The 17,154-nt window shown below is 39.7% G+C and overlaps 1 protein-coding gene across 3 annotated transcripts in view; it reads right to left on the reverse strand.

Annotated features, from left to right (window-relative positions):
- CSMD3 (CUB and Sushi multiple domains 3) overlaps window positions 1-17,154 on the reverse strand; it is a 1,044,618-nt gene that overhangs the window by 343,016 nt on the left and 684,448 nt on the right. For all 3 annotated transcript variants that reach the window (XM_061605340.1, XM_061605331.1, XM_061605321.1), the window contains 4 exons: window positions 14,283-14,471; window positions 3,970-4,086; window positions 2,200-2,415; window positions 1,356-1,544 (listed from right to left, as the gene is read on the reverse strand). In XM_061605340.1, the coding sequence (XP_061461324.1) occupies window positions 1,356-1,544; window positions 2,200-2,415; window positions 3,970-4,086; window positions 14,283-14,471 (711 nt within the window). The remainder of the gene's footprint in view (window positions 1-1,355; window positions 1,545-2,199; window positions 2,416-3,969; window positions 4,087-14,282; window positions 14,472-17,154) is intronic.

Genomic DNA, 17,154 nt, shown 5'->3' on the forward strand with positions numbered 1-17,154 from the left:
CTCTCTGGTCCCTAGTATGGTGGACAGGAGCTTGACTGTCTCTACAGGTTCCCTTATATGGGACAGACATCCTGCCCTCTGCAGCCACCCTGCCCGCCAGAACCTGAGCCTCAGCCACCTCGTGCCTGACGGTAGAGGGGCGGGCCACTGCTATTTCAGAATGATCCCCTGAAGAATGAGACTGCCCCAATCCCAGGGTGGGAAGGGGTTCTGATACTGCACCTGTTGTCGACGTGCGGGGGAGCGGTTTCAACCCCTTTGAGAGGTGTTTCGTGTTGTGTGTGGCTTTCCCCATTGCAGGCACACACTGCGGGACTTATAGGGTTAATGAATGAAAGGCTCTCGCTGTTGGTGACTGACAATGTTGTCTTGGTAAACGGCGTGGCGAAGCTCGAAGTTTAGCAGCGGCCGCCACTGTCCTCTCTACTGCTTCTGTGCGTCTGCCCCCTCCCACCACTATAGAGCGGGGAAAACGAAAGCCGCTCGTAAAGGAGCTCGAAAAATCTAGGCGTAGGCCTGGGTATCGAGCCCCGGGGAAGGCCGCCTCCGAGGTTGAAGCTGCAGACGCTGTGGCTTGCTGAGCGAGGAGGAACGTCAGCAAATTCAGCTGGAGAGGGAGCCTGAAGAGGCCGATGGCCGCAGGAGCCGTGGGGAGGGGCTGGCTGCTCCTCGCCACGGAGGAAGGTTTGCAGGGAAGGACACAAGGAACCTTTTTTTAAAAAAAACTTTTCACAGAAGGGATAGGAATAAGACACACTGAGGGAAAGAACAACAATGAACCAACACGGAAGACCTAACCTAAACAATAAAACAATACAAGCCTGAACCACGGAGTCACAGAGGATCCAACCACTTTCAGTGAAGGCAAAAGAGAAAACTGAGCACGGAGCAGGCGCAGACCAGGAACGTATCTACAGTAAAACGTCAGCAGTACTCTTTTGCCTTCAACCACTAGGTGGAGCGAATTACCCACCTGATATCATCTTTACATGCACAGGAGAAGCAATAGGTATGTTGCCCTTTCACTGCCAGAACAAAGGTAAACATTGTAGATCACCTTATATTTGGGATTCATGTCTACTAGGATTTAAAAACAAAATGTACAATTCTTAAAGTGGGAAGCTGATTAAAACCAAGTTAAAAAATGCTACTCTGAACGCTGACTTCAGGTTCAACATTACACTGCATATAGAACCATACAACCTGACAAATTAATGTGAAAAGACATGGGAAATGTAAAGGTTATTCTATATCAGAGCTGATAGGTGTGGTACCATGTTGATCCGTGCTGTATAGTTGCAACTCCATGGACAATGACTACACATACAAGCAAATGAAAGCAGCTGACCACGTACCCACACACCTGGGCAGAGGTGCACTCCACACTCTTCGGCCACCACCGAGACAGATAATCTCTGAAGCCCCCTCCAAGCGGTATCCAGACGAACAGGAGAATGTTAGAGTGTCTCCGACTCCAAAGTTAAATCCTATTCTGCTTCCAAATTCAGGAGTCCCAGGATCCTCACAGGGTTCAAGATTATATTCTGCATGGAAGGGAAATAAATCAAATTATTGTTTCAAAATCTCTTTAAAGGTTTGTTCATCACCCAACCGGTGCATTATTACAAGTGCACATTTGTACTGAGCATCAATTTAGCCTTCCAAAAAAAATTCAGAATAAATGCTCATATAAGTAAATAGGCAATTCAGCTACAATTTTAAAGCCATGCTCATAAACACTCAAAAGCATCATAACATGTGTGCTTACCATTCCCATAAGAGTTATTAATGTCTCTGAGTCTGACACATAAAATGAACCAAAATAACTCTGCAGCATAAAAGCATGACCAATTTCCTCATGGGCTCATTTGGAACACTACTTCTTGAAATTAGACTTGAAATCACTCTGATACAGTGTGATTTTCCCAATGAATTAAGTTCTTTACAGCTGTATTATAATTTTCTTCAGGATCTACTATTGCAAATACCACAACAGAAAAACTGAGATGTTTATTACAGAAGAGACAACAAATGCAAATGTGGCTATTTTTTAATTTAAAAATATAAAAAAGTTACATCAGAACAAACATACTTGGACCGTTCTTTCTGCACCACACTACATCCACCTCTGCAAGATCAAACCCAGTAAAATAGTGAATGTTCCTCACTTTATACAAATAGCTCATTTTGTTTCCTTACCAGAGAAAGTAATATTAAATCCTTCATATGATATTGAAAAGTCAGAAATAAAGCGCAACTGAGCCCTGAAATTTCCATAGAGACCAGCGTTGATTGATGACGGAAGTTCGGAGCCAGTCAGGCGTGCCAGTGGCTGAGTGAAACTGCGATTCTCCGTGATTAGTAAGTAATCGTGATGATCTTCCAAATGAAAGGTGTGAAAGGTGAACTGCACTCCTATTAGAAAAACAAAATTAGACTCACATATCACATAGTTAACATGAAAGCAATTATATCACTGATTAAACTCATACATTTCATTACAAACACAGACTCAGAAAATTAAACATAACTCTTACATTACCCTTGCTCTCATTCTTCCCAGCTTTTTTTGGGGGGGGAGGGAATTAACTGAGATTTATTTTTATATATTTTAAAACATGCATTTCTAAGTGTTAATCTATATTTTTGGGATGGGTAGGAGGACGGGGATTGCTTACACTGAAACCAGTGCTAATAATTTATGGAAGCAGATGTAGGTGTTATTGTTAATTCTCAGAAATATTTTGCCTTTGTAAAGCCAGTCAAATGTAATATCAAAAACTAAAATTGCTTTTTAAAATTGTTCAACTGGCATCATTTGAATTTGCTAAAATATGTTAAGTTCAAGATAGGTTTGCATTACAATGCAGTCAAAGTTTTATTCCACAGTACGTAATCATCTGTATTAAGCAAATCAAAGAAAACAGTATTGTCAGGAATGGTTAGAATGACCAAGGCAATCTTTCCTTTGGACACAACTCCTGGGTATTGCAATAATAGATTGTGCTCAAAATTGCAATATGATATAATTGATAAATTGATAAAAATGAACAGTGCATTTTGGTAACATCTAATTGGATTCCCTGTGTAAATAAGCAAGGACTGATTCCAGTTAACAATCCTGAATCCATGATCTGAAGTATCGTTGACTGTGTGAGCAAGTCCAGAATAAATGCTGAAGTGGCAGTCGCCATATCTGACAGTTCTCTGCCCCTGAAATTTGTAAGAATTTTGTCAGCTAACCACAAAACTCTACAGAAATTGCCTTCCCACCTTCACAGTCTGAGAATGGGGCAGCAAAGGTAGGGAGGCTCTTTTGGCCAGTGCTACCATATATTAAGGGTAAATTGGGCATTACAGATATAGAAAAAAAGTTACATGCAGCTATAAAATATAAAAGAGGCTGGGTTAATATATAAGCACTGTTTAAAAATTATTCGTGTGACTCTATGCACTAAGTAAGGGATGGATAATCTTCCATCCATAGGCCAAATGCAGCCCTTCAAGCCTCTCTATCCAACTCTTGGGACTCTCTCCAGGCCAATGCCCCTCACTAGCTCTGCTCTTTGCCCCAAGTGCTTTTGACTAGCTCAAATGTGTCCTTCAGGTGCAATAATGCCTGCTGCTTTCCTGGACGGAAGATGGGAGTTAGGTAAATGGTGGAGTGTAGAAACCTTTGGTTCTTGTTTGGCTATAGTACTAAACTAAGAGTTACATCCATTGGTCATCTTACTTTGTCTTCACTCATCACTGCCATGAGACTCCTGGAAGATTGCTGATAAGGGAATGTGGCCCTCAGGTTGAAAGAGGTTTCTAGCCCTATTTTAAGGGAACTTTTGCATTGGATGTGTTTGTGGACATCACCCAGCTAAGGATCTTTATGGAAGATGGAAAAACAAGATTAAACCAGCACTAAAATGACATAGAAGGGATTACGGTTAGAAGAGAGAGAAAAAGTAGATACTATACCTTTTCCGTGTGTAACATCCACAGTCCATGTGCAATTCAGTGAATTTGGATACAATTCAGGATAACCTGGAGATAAAATAGTTCCACTTGGTCCTCTAACGTCTCCTCCACACAAAGCTAAAAATGGGAGGGAAATGTAGGCACATAAATGTGGGCAGTCATATTAAAACTAAGCATGTAAAATAGCAAGTTGAAAATCTATTATCTCTGTTTATACAATAGCCTATGTGTGGGAGTGCCAACAGTTCCCTTGGGTGACAAATCTCTAATTGTAGCCAATATTTACATAAAGTGCTCAGAAAGGAAACATGATTAATTAATTGTTGAGAAGCTTTGGTAATAAGTATTATGAAAATGAATTGCTAATTATACTGGTTAATTTCAGAGAATTCCTAATGGGGAAAAATGTTTCTGTAAAAAAATGGAAATGATTTATATTTTTAGAATCACAGTGAATATTAAGCATACATGTAAGTCTAACTAGGAGAGGAACATGTAAAGCAAAGAAGACATTTTTAAGAAGGTTGAAAATGACTTGTGAGGGGGAGCACATGTTTCTTTTGTCCTGCAGCACTAATCAATTTTGAAAGTTTTTGAAACAACGTTTCATTATACTGTACTGGCTTACAAACAAACACACACACATACACAAAAGCCTCAACAATGTAAAACTCCTAATATTATTAAAAAATAAAAGCAAAATATATGAACAACAATGAAACATACCTAACAAAGCACCAGAAATACATTTTTTTTGCAAGCCTTCCTGGGGAAAACACACCCCACACCAAAAAGTCCCTTTGTCCAGTTGCCAGTCACATGTACTCTGAAAGTGAGGACTCTCAAAGAAGGGATTCAGGAGATCATCTTAGTATTCAGGTAAGTTCATGTGGGAGCAGAGCAGGTGCTCCTTCAGATACCTGAGTCCCAAAACACGAAGGTTTTTTGTTTTTTTGCTTTGTTTTTTAAATCAAGCACCAGCACTTTGAATTGTGCTTAGAAATGATCCAGGAGCCAGTAACAACTGTAACCAGTCAACAAGCCTCTTTTGGACAGTTTCTGAGAATGTTTAAAATGCAGCAGCAATTTCATCTGGATGTTATCAGTGTACAGATAAGAATGTTCAGGCTGTCCAGGAGGGGTTACATCAGTCTTCATGAAACAGATGACCAACAGACATTCTAAAGAAAGGGCAGATCTAAAGGGTCCCCCAAACTGCAAACTAGAACTTTTAGAAAGAATGAAATCCCAATCAGAATGGGTTGAATCTCTCTCCTCCACAGAATCAACCCACCCACTAATGGTACCTCTGCCATCTCTACATTGAACTTCAGTATGGTAGTCTGCATTCATCAGTGACTTCAACATCCCCACAACCTCACTTGAATCTGGTGCGAAGTGGACACAGAGCTAGGTGCAATCAGTGTACTGATGGCATCTCACTCCAGAGGACTCATTCTAGATATTTCATGTTGTTAAACTGCACAGCAGACAAAACTGAGCACTGTGGAACACCATAGCACAAGTGCACAGGGAGAGAGCATTAGTCTACATTACAGAATAGGCCATCCAGATAGGAATAAAACTATTGGAGCACATTGGTGCCCCTGAATTCTAGCCAGGGCAGCTGATCCAGAAGGGTACCATGACTTATGATATTAAAAGTCATTGAGAGGTCTAGGAGAATTAAACTTCAGGATTCTCTGTTCACCTCCTGGAAAAACTCATCCATCAGGCCAATCCAAACTGTTTCAGTGCTGAATCCAGGTTAAAAAGAAGTCTGAATGGATCCAGGTAATCACTGTCATCCAAGAATTTGCAACACCAATTTACCGCACATGAAAAGGGAATAAGTGTACACACCTCTTTCCTTACAAAGCTCATGCATGAGGGTGACCAAAGCTGATTCAGTTCTGAAGCCAGTATGGAAAAACATTTTGGAATGCACTACCATCTGCATTCCTAAAGACTCATTTCTTTTCATTGAGTTTGTCTTGAGTTGTTGTTTTATTGGATGTCGCCCTGGGCTCCTCTTGGGAGGAAGGGCAGGATATAAATGAGATAGATAGATTAGATAGATACCAAATTGTTTTAGCTGCATTTTGCATCAATTTTTAATATGTGTGAGCTGGATTATGATCATGGGCTAATAACTGTGATTGGGTTTGTATGGTTTTTATTTTATAAGCTGCCTTGAGAGGGTTTTATCCTTAAAGGCAGGCTAGAATATTTTAAATAAAAATAAATAAACAACATTTTTTTCAACCATAAGTTCTATGTAGCTCAGTTCCTAAGCTCTCTGCCTCTCTTTCCATGTGTACTTTTTTGGCATCTCTATTCCTCATTCATTCATCTCACATCACATCCATCAACCCATTCTCATGGATTAAAGGATTTCCAGTATATCACTTCTTTTTTTGAAGCCAAGCCTAACCACATTCCCATCCTACCACCTTAGAAAATTCACTTTTTGAAATAATATATTCTATGACAGCATTTACTGAAAATGTAATTCCCTTCTGCCTTAACAGAAATTCACTTCTTCTGTCCAATTTTCAAGACAGATCTCTTGCTGGCTCCTAAATCCTGGCTCCCTTTATTATTTTAAAATAAAAATTAAGTACCTGTATTTGTCTACTAGACCTAAATTAGCAGGGACATTGAAATAATGCCATATGTAAGAACCAACTCATATTTACAGTGCAAAAGCTTCCTAGGTACTGTTTAGACAGTCTAAGCTGTGAAGGTATTATTGCATCTTGTTTTAGAAATTCAGTAGCGGTAATATATGGTCATAATCTAATTATAAAACTGTTAACTTTACATCAAGACTGACAATTTCACCCTGCTTACAGTGATTTTTTTTTTTATCTAGCTAGGTTATGAAATGTACCAAACCCATTTTTCAAGAATATTGTCTGGATACTGTTAGGATACCCAGTGCACGTGTAACTCAGATCATGTGTATTTTCACACTAGTACCACATTGCTGGAGCAAACTATGTTGTGAAATACTGGTGTAGCCATTTGTAAATGAGACCCCCTCCCCACCCAAACTAAGACATCTGTACTGCTGTAGTAAATTTAGGATCGGACTTTAAAATGTTTATGTCAAAAATAAATTAACTGAACATATATTATTTTATTCTAACCAATTCCAAATGTAGCATCCACCCTTTCATATACTAAGGATGATCAGCAGCATGTGTTGTAGACATATAATGAGAAAAGCATACAGATAGGCAGATGCAGAATTGCCTGTAGCCTTCCACTGATCAATATGCAATTGCATAACAATACAACTTGTCCATTGATATATTCTTTTTGGTCTGAAGTTGTTGTTCAAATTAACTTTGTAGGGTTGAAATGCTTGATATTTGCAGATCATGTACTTTTAAACTAGATTCCTGTAGTAGGGGGATTAATGGCAGGACAACAAAAGTGGATTTTGCAAGCCCTTATGGTCACTAAGAGGCTTATATTTTGAGACTCAAACTATAAACACTCATAATCTATTACACAATGATCTGAGGACCAAACCACCCTTGCTACATTTAAACATATTTCCTATAAAAATCAATCTTGTTTGGACATATGGAGGGCTTATATCAACTTATGCTTAATTTAAGGTGGATGTACTGATGGATATTGTATCCTTAATGTGAGCTGATTGTGTTTTTGTTACTGCTTTCCCCCATTTCCCTTTCCTTTTTTTTTAATTTTGCTATTAATTTTTTTAAAAAATAGTACAAGTAAATGGGTATCACAACTTTACTGAATTTCAGACATTAACCATTTAACTGTTACTTCTCACTAGTCCAAATGCTTTTCTCCCAAAGAAAGCCGACAGACGTTGTTTCCTATTACCCACCTTGTTAAAGGGATCTCACTCTGTTAGATCAGTAACATAACTTGTTCTTCCTCTTCACAAGCACTCTTTGGGTCAAATGCCCTCAAATGAGTAATCTATTAGAAGTTGGTTTGGTTAAGCCTCCATTGACCACTCTGATGCTGTGGAATGTTCATCAGTGTTATCAACTTTATCTTTTCTCCCCGCTTCAAATCTGCACTGGACACATTCATTGTGAGCCATTTAACTGGTAAGGACCTCAACAGTGAATTAGAACAAATCTAAAAGAATCTTAGTGTAAAGTAGGCAAAAAATCTTATCAGCCAGTCTGGAACATGAACAAATTTCTTACTCAACCTCATCCAGATGCCAGCTAGTCCTGCATTGTCAAAATGGGGTAGGCATCATACTATGCTCAAACTAGGCCAAGACCCAAATCTCTGGAACCCAGCTCCCCACCGTCACTTTATTTAAGATTCCAGGGGAGGGGGATTTATTTTCAAAAGCCATCGAGTTTGCAAAACCCATTTTGTTCCAAGACTGTCCTTGCCTTGGCAATTGTCCATGCCTTATATGGAAGCCATTCTCACTTTATTAAATTGGCATCTTAGAAATAAATATACAGTTACAAGCACAGATTAAAGGAAGTTACTTAGTGGGATGGATCCAACTTTGAGTTCATGTAAGGGACAGACCTTGCAAGAATGATTCTTTGCCCAGTGGTCAACTCCAGATTTGGCCCAATTCATAAAAATTCATTACACTGGAATAGTGTAAGGAGATTAAAATGAGTTCAGCCATGAATCCATAAATGGACTATAATAAATATACTCATTCTTGCCTGCAGAGGATATTTATTCAGTGGACAATTGCCATTTTTTTGGGGGGGGGGAGAATTTAATTTACTTAATGAATTGGATGCTAGTTCAGCATCATGAGGAACAAATTTGTCACAATATGTAATGTTATTGCTCAGTAGAGAAAACTGTTCACAGGGAGCTCTTCAATAGTGTTCATTTTTAGATTGTAAGCATGCAGTACCAGTAACATAAGAAAGAATTACTTCTACTCCTGGAATCTGTTCAGTAAAGAGATGTTTATCCATATTCTAAGCTTGAACTACAGTAACATAGCTTTGAAGAGCTGGGTGGACAACCATCTAAAGGCAGTTATATCATTGAGTGTTACCCTTCCACAATGGTGATGTCCCCAAAAGGGCCTTCTAATCCACGGAAGAGTGTAAGAGAATCTATGTGTTACTTCCACGTCTTTATGTATTATAACAATAACAACAATAATAATAATGCCATTTCTGTAGGGGAAAAACAGCTTTTGGAGAATGTAACGTGAAGTAGAATGTCCTTCATTCATTCTCAGTCTGCCACATTTTCTCTACAACTCCTCTCCAAACCTCATTTCACCACGTTTCTAGTACGTGTGTGGAATCCTAAAGAAAGAAAGATGCCAGGGGGGTGGGTTTGCAGGGGAAAAGTGGCAGGAAAATGTCAAAGCTCATTTTCTCTAGAAGCAGGGAGAGGACCATCTGTCCATTTCTGACTTATGTAATTTTTTTCATGTTTTCATCCATAACTCAGTGTCCACATTGTGACAAATTAAAAAAGAACATTCGTCTCAAAGGGTTGTAGTCAGTTAATTCCTACTCAGAGTAGACCCATTGAAATTAATGAACCTACGTTAGTCATGTCCATTAACTTCAGTGGGCCTACTCTGAATAGGACTAGCATTAAATATCAGCCCAGTACACATTAATATGAATTTAATGTGTATTGTCTCTCAACACATTCAATTAAATACATATTCTGATGCATTTAAATGGCAAAGGATGGTGTCACAACACTTGGAGATCTATGACATCTGGTCAGTTACTAAGTTTCAATTCACACATTAGTCTGAGAAGTGCAGATTAGGTTCACATAGGAAAATTTTAATGATCTATTTCTAATTCCCCAAGTATTGCTATCTAGAAAAAGAGGCCATCATATGCAGGTCTAGTCTAAGTCTAAGGGCCTTTACAATTAACTAGAAATACCAAGCATGTAAAGGCACATGAAGAAAACAAAAACATTTTGTCCAAATGTGATATGACTAGATGGAAGCCAAGTCAAACTAGCCAATAAATAAATAAATAATCCAGACTACAAGGCAGTGGAGAAATAGTGTGCTGCAGTCTAATGAAAGACAGGATTAACAAAGTATGATTGAAATGTGGTATGAGCAAGCAAGGAGGATAAATTAGTATCTTCCTAATGGCACCGATCAGTAGTAGCAACAGACACAATGGCTGTGCACACACTTCCGTTTACTCTGCATCCAGTGTGCTGCCACCACTGGTTTGGGAAAAGGTACACATACATTAGCCACAATGTATATCTATGTTGTTATTTCTAGTGACATACTACATTTTGATGTGGCTTTCCCAAACCAGCTTCAATCCAAATTGAGAAAAAGAATGACCTACATGCATATTAAGCCAGTAATATCTATACAGACTATATCCTACTGTTGCAACAGGATGGCTGTGTTGTGTAGCTATACCTCATTAATTTCTTACTTCAGGTGTACATGGTGGGATAAAGTCACACTAACTCAGAATGAAGAAAAATGTGTTAGAAATAATAAAACAAACAAAACAATAAAAGTCAAGCCAGGTCTAGAGCTACGTAGTTTAAGGAGATTTAAAGATGGGAGGACACAGCTGAAACTAAGGTCAGGTTTTTAAATATATAATATATATATATATATATATATATATATATATATATATATATATATATATATAAACGTAATTGTGATTAACCAAACAGAGGTTTTTATTATATTAACAAAACGTTTCAGCTTCCGCCTTCATCAGCTGCCAACATATAAATGCTGTTACCAAAGTGGCAGTTATAGAGCTTTGAGGATGGAATGCTCAGAGGGGCTTCATTTGCAGAAGTATATATATAAGAGATTAAATGTGTAAATTGACCAAAATATTGAAAAGGCTCAGGAATGAAATGGAAGCAAAACTGGAACAATGAGTAAATCAGGACTGGAGTTGGAAGCAACAACTAATATAAAGGATCTTGCACTGAACCCAGGAGCATTCATGTTTTTCATGTCACTTTCCATTTGCAGACCAGATTTCAGATAATTGCTATTGCCTAATAAGTCATGGCCAGGGCACAATCATGCTAAAGTCTGAGTATCATGTGAAATATGAACCATTAAGGATCAAGTATCGAAGACCTGATAGTTTAGGGCTCCGATCCTGTTTAATGGGCAGACTAATTAGAACATTCACCTTGCAGAACTGTTAGAGCAGATTTTATACCTGCTACCTATGAAGATCATTAATTTTATTATCACAATAGAGTTGTTATCTAGGCACAGAAGGATCCCTGGTATTAAATTCTTCTGGAAGGGCCATATGTTCCAGACTTCTCTGTTTTTCCCTTGCCAAGCATTTCAGCAAAAGTAAAAGAATGACAGACTACTTTCTGCATACTGGTCACTGCACTGGAAGCAACAGATTTCCTAATTTCACAGCAGCCAAAAAGTGAAAATACAGGGGAAGCTTCTTAGAACCTGGGAATAAGGACTGTGTAACTGATGGTTGAAGAAGGTAGATAGGGGGCCTAGATCTTCCTTGGCACCCAGTATTTTCTTTCAGGAGACCTGGGCTGGAAATATAAATGTTATTCACATTGTAAGGAGGAATAAAATATTGGGGATTTTTAATCTTTGATTCACGTCAGTGAACCAGAGTTTGGAAAAACCTACAACAGCAAGATTCCTGGGAAATAGCCTCTTTGTTACCTCTGAGTACCTATTGTGAAAGCCTGAGGATATAGACTTCCTGACTCATGGAAATTTGGGGGATGTTGCTCGGTAAGAAGCAGGCACTCCTTTCAAACAAAGAAAGTTTGCATAAGGTTTATGATAATCTTAACCTCTAGGAGGAGACAAGATAATCGTTATCTGAAACATCAGGAATTTACGGCAGGGAGATCACAACTATTATCTGGGAATTTATCGTGGAATGGTTTCTGGAAAAAACCAGATTCCTTGACCAACAATCCTAAATTATTTCATTGTTCTTATTTGTTACATCCATATCTTCCTGGTCAGATTCACATTGGGGTCAGTTTAGTTAGGAAAAAAAACCAAGAGGTGTTTGAAGGGGTCTGCAGTTCCTCTTCTGGAGGGCTCTGACGGCTGCCTTATTTACCCACAGTCCCCAGCATCTTCAGGACAAACACAGAGCTTCAGAGCTAAGGATTTGGGTGAGATCTTTCAAATCTAGTGCTGGTTGCCCAAGGAGATACTGAGATGAAAAAGTCAATTGAAATCCAAATTAGACATACACCCATGGATCAGAATAGTGCAGAGTAGTTAAAAACAAAGGCACTCAGGCCCAATGAGGTACCACAAAAAATCCTAGTTAGCCCCTGAAGGCAACTGGAGGATGCTGCAGTGCTCATCAAGTCGCCCCTAAAGGCAAAGGAGGAGGCCTTAAGGGCAGTGCATCCTTTTTAAATGAAGCAGTTTTGCTCCACCTTTGGCCCCAGTAAACCTCACAAGACTTCCTCTGTGTGATGGAGGGTTGTGCAAATGCACCCCTGTACAATCTTTTCTTAAATAAGGATGCAAATATTTGAAAAAAATAAGGCATCTTCTTGTTTCTGGCTGTATCAGATGATTCAGTCCAAATGTGTTCCATGTAATAATGGGCTGAAGAGATATGGCTAACTGAAAACCAGTTCAAGCAAGTATGTCTTGAAAATGAGATGTCTTCAAAACCTGAATATGCATAGGTAAACATGACTTTTTGGTTTTGCTTATAGAAATAAGTGTCAGCCACACCTGAACAATTAAGAAATTATCTCAGGGAAGGTAGAAACATAGATTATGTGTTAAAAAGAAGAAATATACCCCATATTCATTTTCCTTATATGTCTTTATCTATTTAACAGGGACAGCATCATGGTGCTCACCTTAAAAATCAGCCCTGTCAAATGCTCCAAAACCCTTGGAGGAGGGTGAGCATTCAAAAGGACCATTCAGGGTCATCCCTCCACTACCTTCTGTCCCAAGGATGAGGAACATGTGGCCCTTCAGATGTTGGTGGACTCCAGCTACCCCAACCAGCATGGCCATTGGTCAGGAACAATGGGAGCTGAAGTCCAGCTACATCTGGCAGGCCACAGGTTCCCCATCCCTGCTCTATCTATTCCATAATCCCTCATGGAGAAAAGCTTCACACCGAGGAAGGGGAACAATACAGTAAATAGGGTAGGCATACAGAAGACAGCACAAAATTACACTGTCAGCATTTTTTCCTGCCAGGAATCACTGTTGAACTATAAATCCAATAATTTCCAGCAGATAAAGATGCTCGAAATGTTATTTTCCTTTGAAGGAACAGTCTTCCAGGCCTCTTCCATTTTTGTTGGAGCCCTTTGTCACCTTCTATCTTATCTTTAATAGTCATGTACATTTTCCCTGCTGTCATGGCCCCGTCAGAGGACTCCTCAGATGAGGACGACTCGGGAGTAACAGCAGCAGACCCAGGAGCAGCAGGAGACACGGAGGAGCCTCCTGAGAATCCAGCTCCTTCTGCCCCTCAGCTGCAGAGCACCCCAGATACAGCAGAGTCCCTGCAGCCAGACACAGACAGTGAACAGGATACTCCCCCCTCACCTGCAGAACGTAGACAGCAGAAGGTCAGGCAGAAGAGAGGCAGGCCTGTCTCCTTAAGGCCCAAGCGCTGAGGGCTCACACCTGCTGTCCATCCTGCTCTTTATAAGGCACACCTTGGCTGCAGCTTGTGGCTGACTGCAACGTCAGGCGTGGCTTTGTGTAGACCTAGTTTCCCTGCAGCATCTCTTTGACTGACCCCTTGGCAATTGATCCCGGACCTCCACTGACCTCGCTTCTGGACTTCTGACTCGGCAAGTACGCTTTGGATAGGCCTGGCAGATTTACAACCCGACTGCTGGCTAAGGACTTTCCTTCCCTGCCAAAGACCCAGGAATTTCCAGCCTCCCCCTGGCACTGCTGATGCAGTGTAGAGCTGACACCTGCTTCAAATTCTCTCCCCATCCCTAGACAAAATATTCTTCAAGTCTTGTGCTTCTATGGTTCTGCAGTACAGCAGAACAGGGGTAATCAATGTGGTTGCCTCCAGTTGTAGTTGGACTGCAACTTTCATCATCCTTTATTTCATTAACAAGTAGACCTGGACTCTTTAATTCATAAACAGAAGAAACAGGTTTGCAATAGCAGGACCAGACTCTTCTTCCTTCATCTGTAACAATGTGTAAAGCAGTTGTCATTTTACAAAATCACAATCCCTGTCCTGTATAATATTGACAGAACATAGCTAGTATTGAGAAATCTGAAAACCAATGTGATGGACACACCATACACAATTTTCTGTGTCAGTTCAATTGATTCTTACCATCACAAGTAGGCAGTGGATGGCTCCACCAATGGTTCTTTTCACATAGCAAAGGTTCTTCATGGCTCAGTCTATATCCAGGGTCACACCCAAATGATACTGTTGAGCCAATGGAAAAGTCATGCCCATAACGACGGCCATGAACAGGTATGCCAGGATCCAAGCAAGAGTAGGTGTTAACTGTTACACCTAGAGTGCAAGAAAAAAACAAATGTTTCAAAGATTACATCAAGAAACTGTGAAATATTCCTATAGGTTGGACACATGCAGCACATAATGACACTGGGAAATTATTGCTATGAAGCAATGTAGAAAAGGAAGCATCACTATTGTTAGTCAACTGTTGGACCAAGTATGTGAATGGTGTTTGTGGATGTTCTATGTAAAGAGGGCTGTGAGAGGTGCATGAGTTGTGAACAGTGTGAATGAAAGTGTAAATCTGAATATGAATGTGTCTGTTTATGTGTATGTGGGTGGATAAGAGAGGGCAAGAATAAAAACTGTGCTGGTAAAAAACCAAGTCATGGAAGTACACCACAGACTGTATAAGCCACAGACTACAAGCAAAGCAGTTCAGTTCTGAGGACTGTTTCCTGTAAATATTTATCATTCATTCCACACATAAATTCAGATTAAAGCAACTACTGCTTTCCTCTAAAGATGGGCCATCTATTTTGATAAGAAGCCTCCAACTTACCTAAAAAGTCATCCAGGATTCTCATTCTCTCACAGCAGCACCATTCTTTTAAAAGTCCAAGCAATTTTTGGCAACTTGCAAGAACAACAAAGGCTAGCCCAGAACATCTTCTCTACCGAGTCCAGAATATTTATGCCATTTCAAAGCACTTGGTCATCACAGAACAAGCATTTGGTTTTGAGTCATTATAGAGCAAGTGTGGCTAACCTTTTTGGCCTGAGGACCCAGCACTGTGTCCAGGTTGTTTTTCTGCAAAGATTTTGGTGGCCTCTGATGTTGGGGCAGAAAAACTGGCTTGGGTGATACCTATACCAAGGATTAGCCACCCGTTACAGAGAAAATTATTACACCCTCAGAGACAACTGGCTAGCTGCACATTAGGGATGGGGGAGAAATTCAATTCAGTTTGCATCTAAAGCTGAATTCATCAAATTCACACTTTTTGACACAATATGAGAAGCGAAATACAGCCACCCTTCAAAAGTCACACTTATCCTGAAGCTTCTTCAAAGGAAAAAAAGGCAGAAATGCACCACTTGGACTGGTAAGGGATCATCCGGAGAATTCTAAAGTAGATTCCATGAACTGATCTGGGGTATGATTCACCAGGATTAGATCATGTGAGTCCATCCTGGAAGCACAGTTCTGCAGTTTCCTCCTGCAACCCTATACGTAACTAACAGTTGCAAGGGTGCCTTCATCTTGTTTATGCCTGCCATAGTCCAAATTATGCACACGCACACACAGCAGCTGCTTCCATATGGGCAGCCTAATAAAACAGCTTGAGAAAAGGGATAAAGTCTAGCTGTTCAGGCTTCCTCACAGCTGCTATTATATATATTTAGTTCACCAACTAAACAACATTTACAAAAATTCATATATTAGGGGAAAGTGTGCGTAAAATGAATACGAGTGAAATTAAGATGCAAAAAGGCATGAAATGATGAGGAATGGCTTGCGAATATATGTACCTTTGTCAAAACTGCCTACTGTTTATTTGCAGAAATTCACACCAAAATGGCGGATAATTTTCATGAGGATTTTTTTTAAAAAAAATTGCAGCTGTAGAAGTGTAGAAAACTGAATTTAACGTTGGAAAAATGAGAACCGAAGAGAACTGAAAGGGAACCGATTTATATATATATAAATCACATGTTAATTCACATCTGGTAAGTCTGTTTTGCATGTATGCTAAGTTATAGGCCTGACAACAAGGCTTGTCTGTTTTGTTGTTTTCAGCTTTAAGCCACTAAACATTTTATTTTAAAAATTCTATTAATAACCACTAGTATTATCATTATAGGTGAAATATTCTTTGTGAAAAGTAATTATGCTACAAACTGTTTTTACTAAGATGATATAGTGACATCACCAAACTTCAGACTATGAAGTTTTCCAGCTCATAAAGCTCAGATGCATTACAAATCAAGCAACCTTTCCCCTCTAAAGTTATTTCTGAAGCTACTAAGCACTCATAGAACAGAATGTATCTTTGTGTCATGCATATGAATACTCAGCAGGGACGTCAGCCACCACTTGTCCCATAACTCCTTGCACTTCGGATATTACTCACTATACATGCTCATGATAGCATGATCACAACAGGTACAAGGAGCTCTTGGACATATTTCCAGAAAAGGTTGATATCTCTACTGAGTACTCAGGTGCAACTCCCAATTCAGATGCCAGGGAGAAAGACAGGCATGTCATAGATAGGCCTACCAGTTGTTCCTGGCATAGCACCTTTTGGGTGAAGGAAAGGGGGAACAGTACAGGACTTTTGGGTGGGGTGCTTTGAGTGTCTGCGAGGAACTACTACAGGGACTGGAAAATCATATGGGTTCCATCTTGTTTCCAAATATGGTATCTAAACCAAGCAATATTTACAAATGTTGGAATTGGACTCAGGAAAAAAATGAGTTATTTTACAAATTGGGAGGGGGACAAAGTTCTCATTAGCTAAGCCAAATTCCAAACGGAACTGAGGGGAAGTTGCCATCATCATTAATATGGCTTAAGAATATTTAGTCTATTTCCCCACTTTTAATATAATGCGTTCCCTGCATTTACCATGACACATCATCACTGTTGTGTACCTGATAAGGTTTCCTTAGTTACAGGATAATACTATCTTGCTATGTAGGTTCCTCTCCACACCTCTAGTTGTTATATCTA

This window comes from Rhineura floridana, chromosome 1 (genome assembly GCF_030035675.1).
Source record: "Rhineura floridana isolate rRhiFlo1 chromosome 1, rRhiFlo1.hap2, whole genome shotgun sequence".
In the NCBI taxonomy this organism is placed as follows: Eukaryota; Metazoa; Chordata; class Lepidosauria; order Squamata; family Rhineuridae; genus Rhineura; species Rhineura floridana.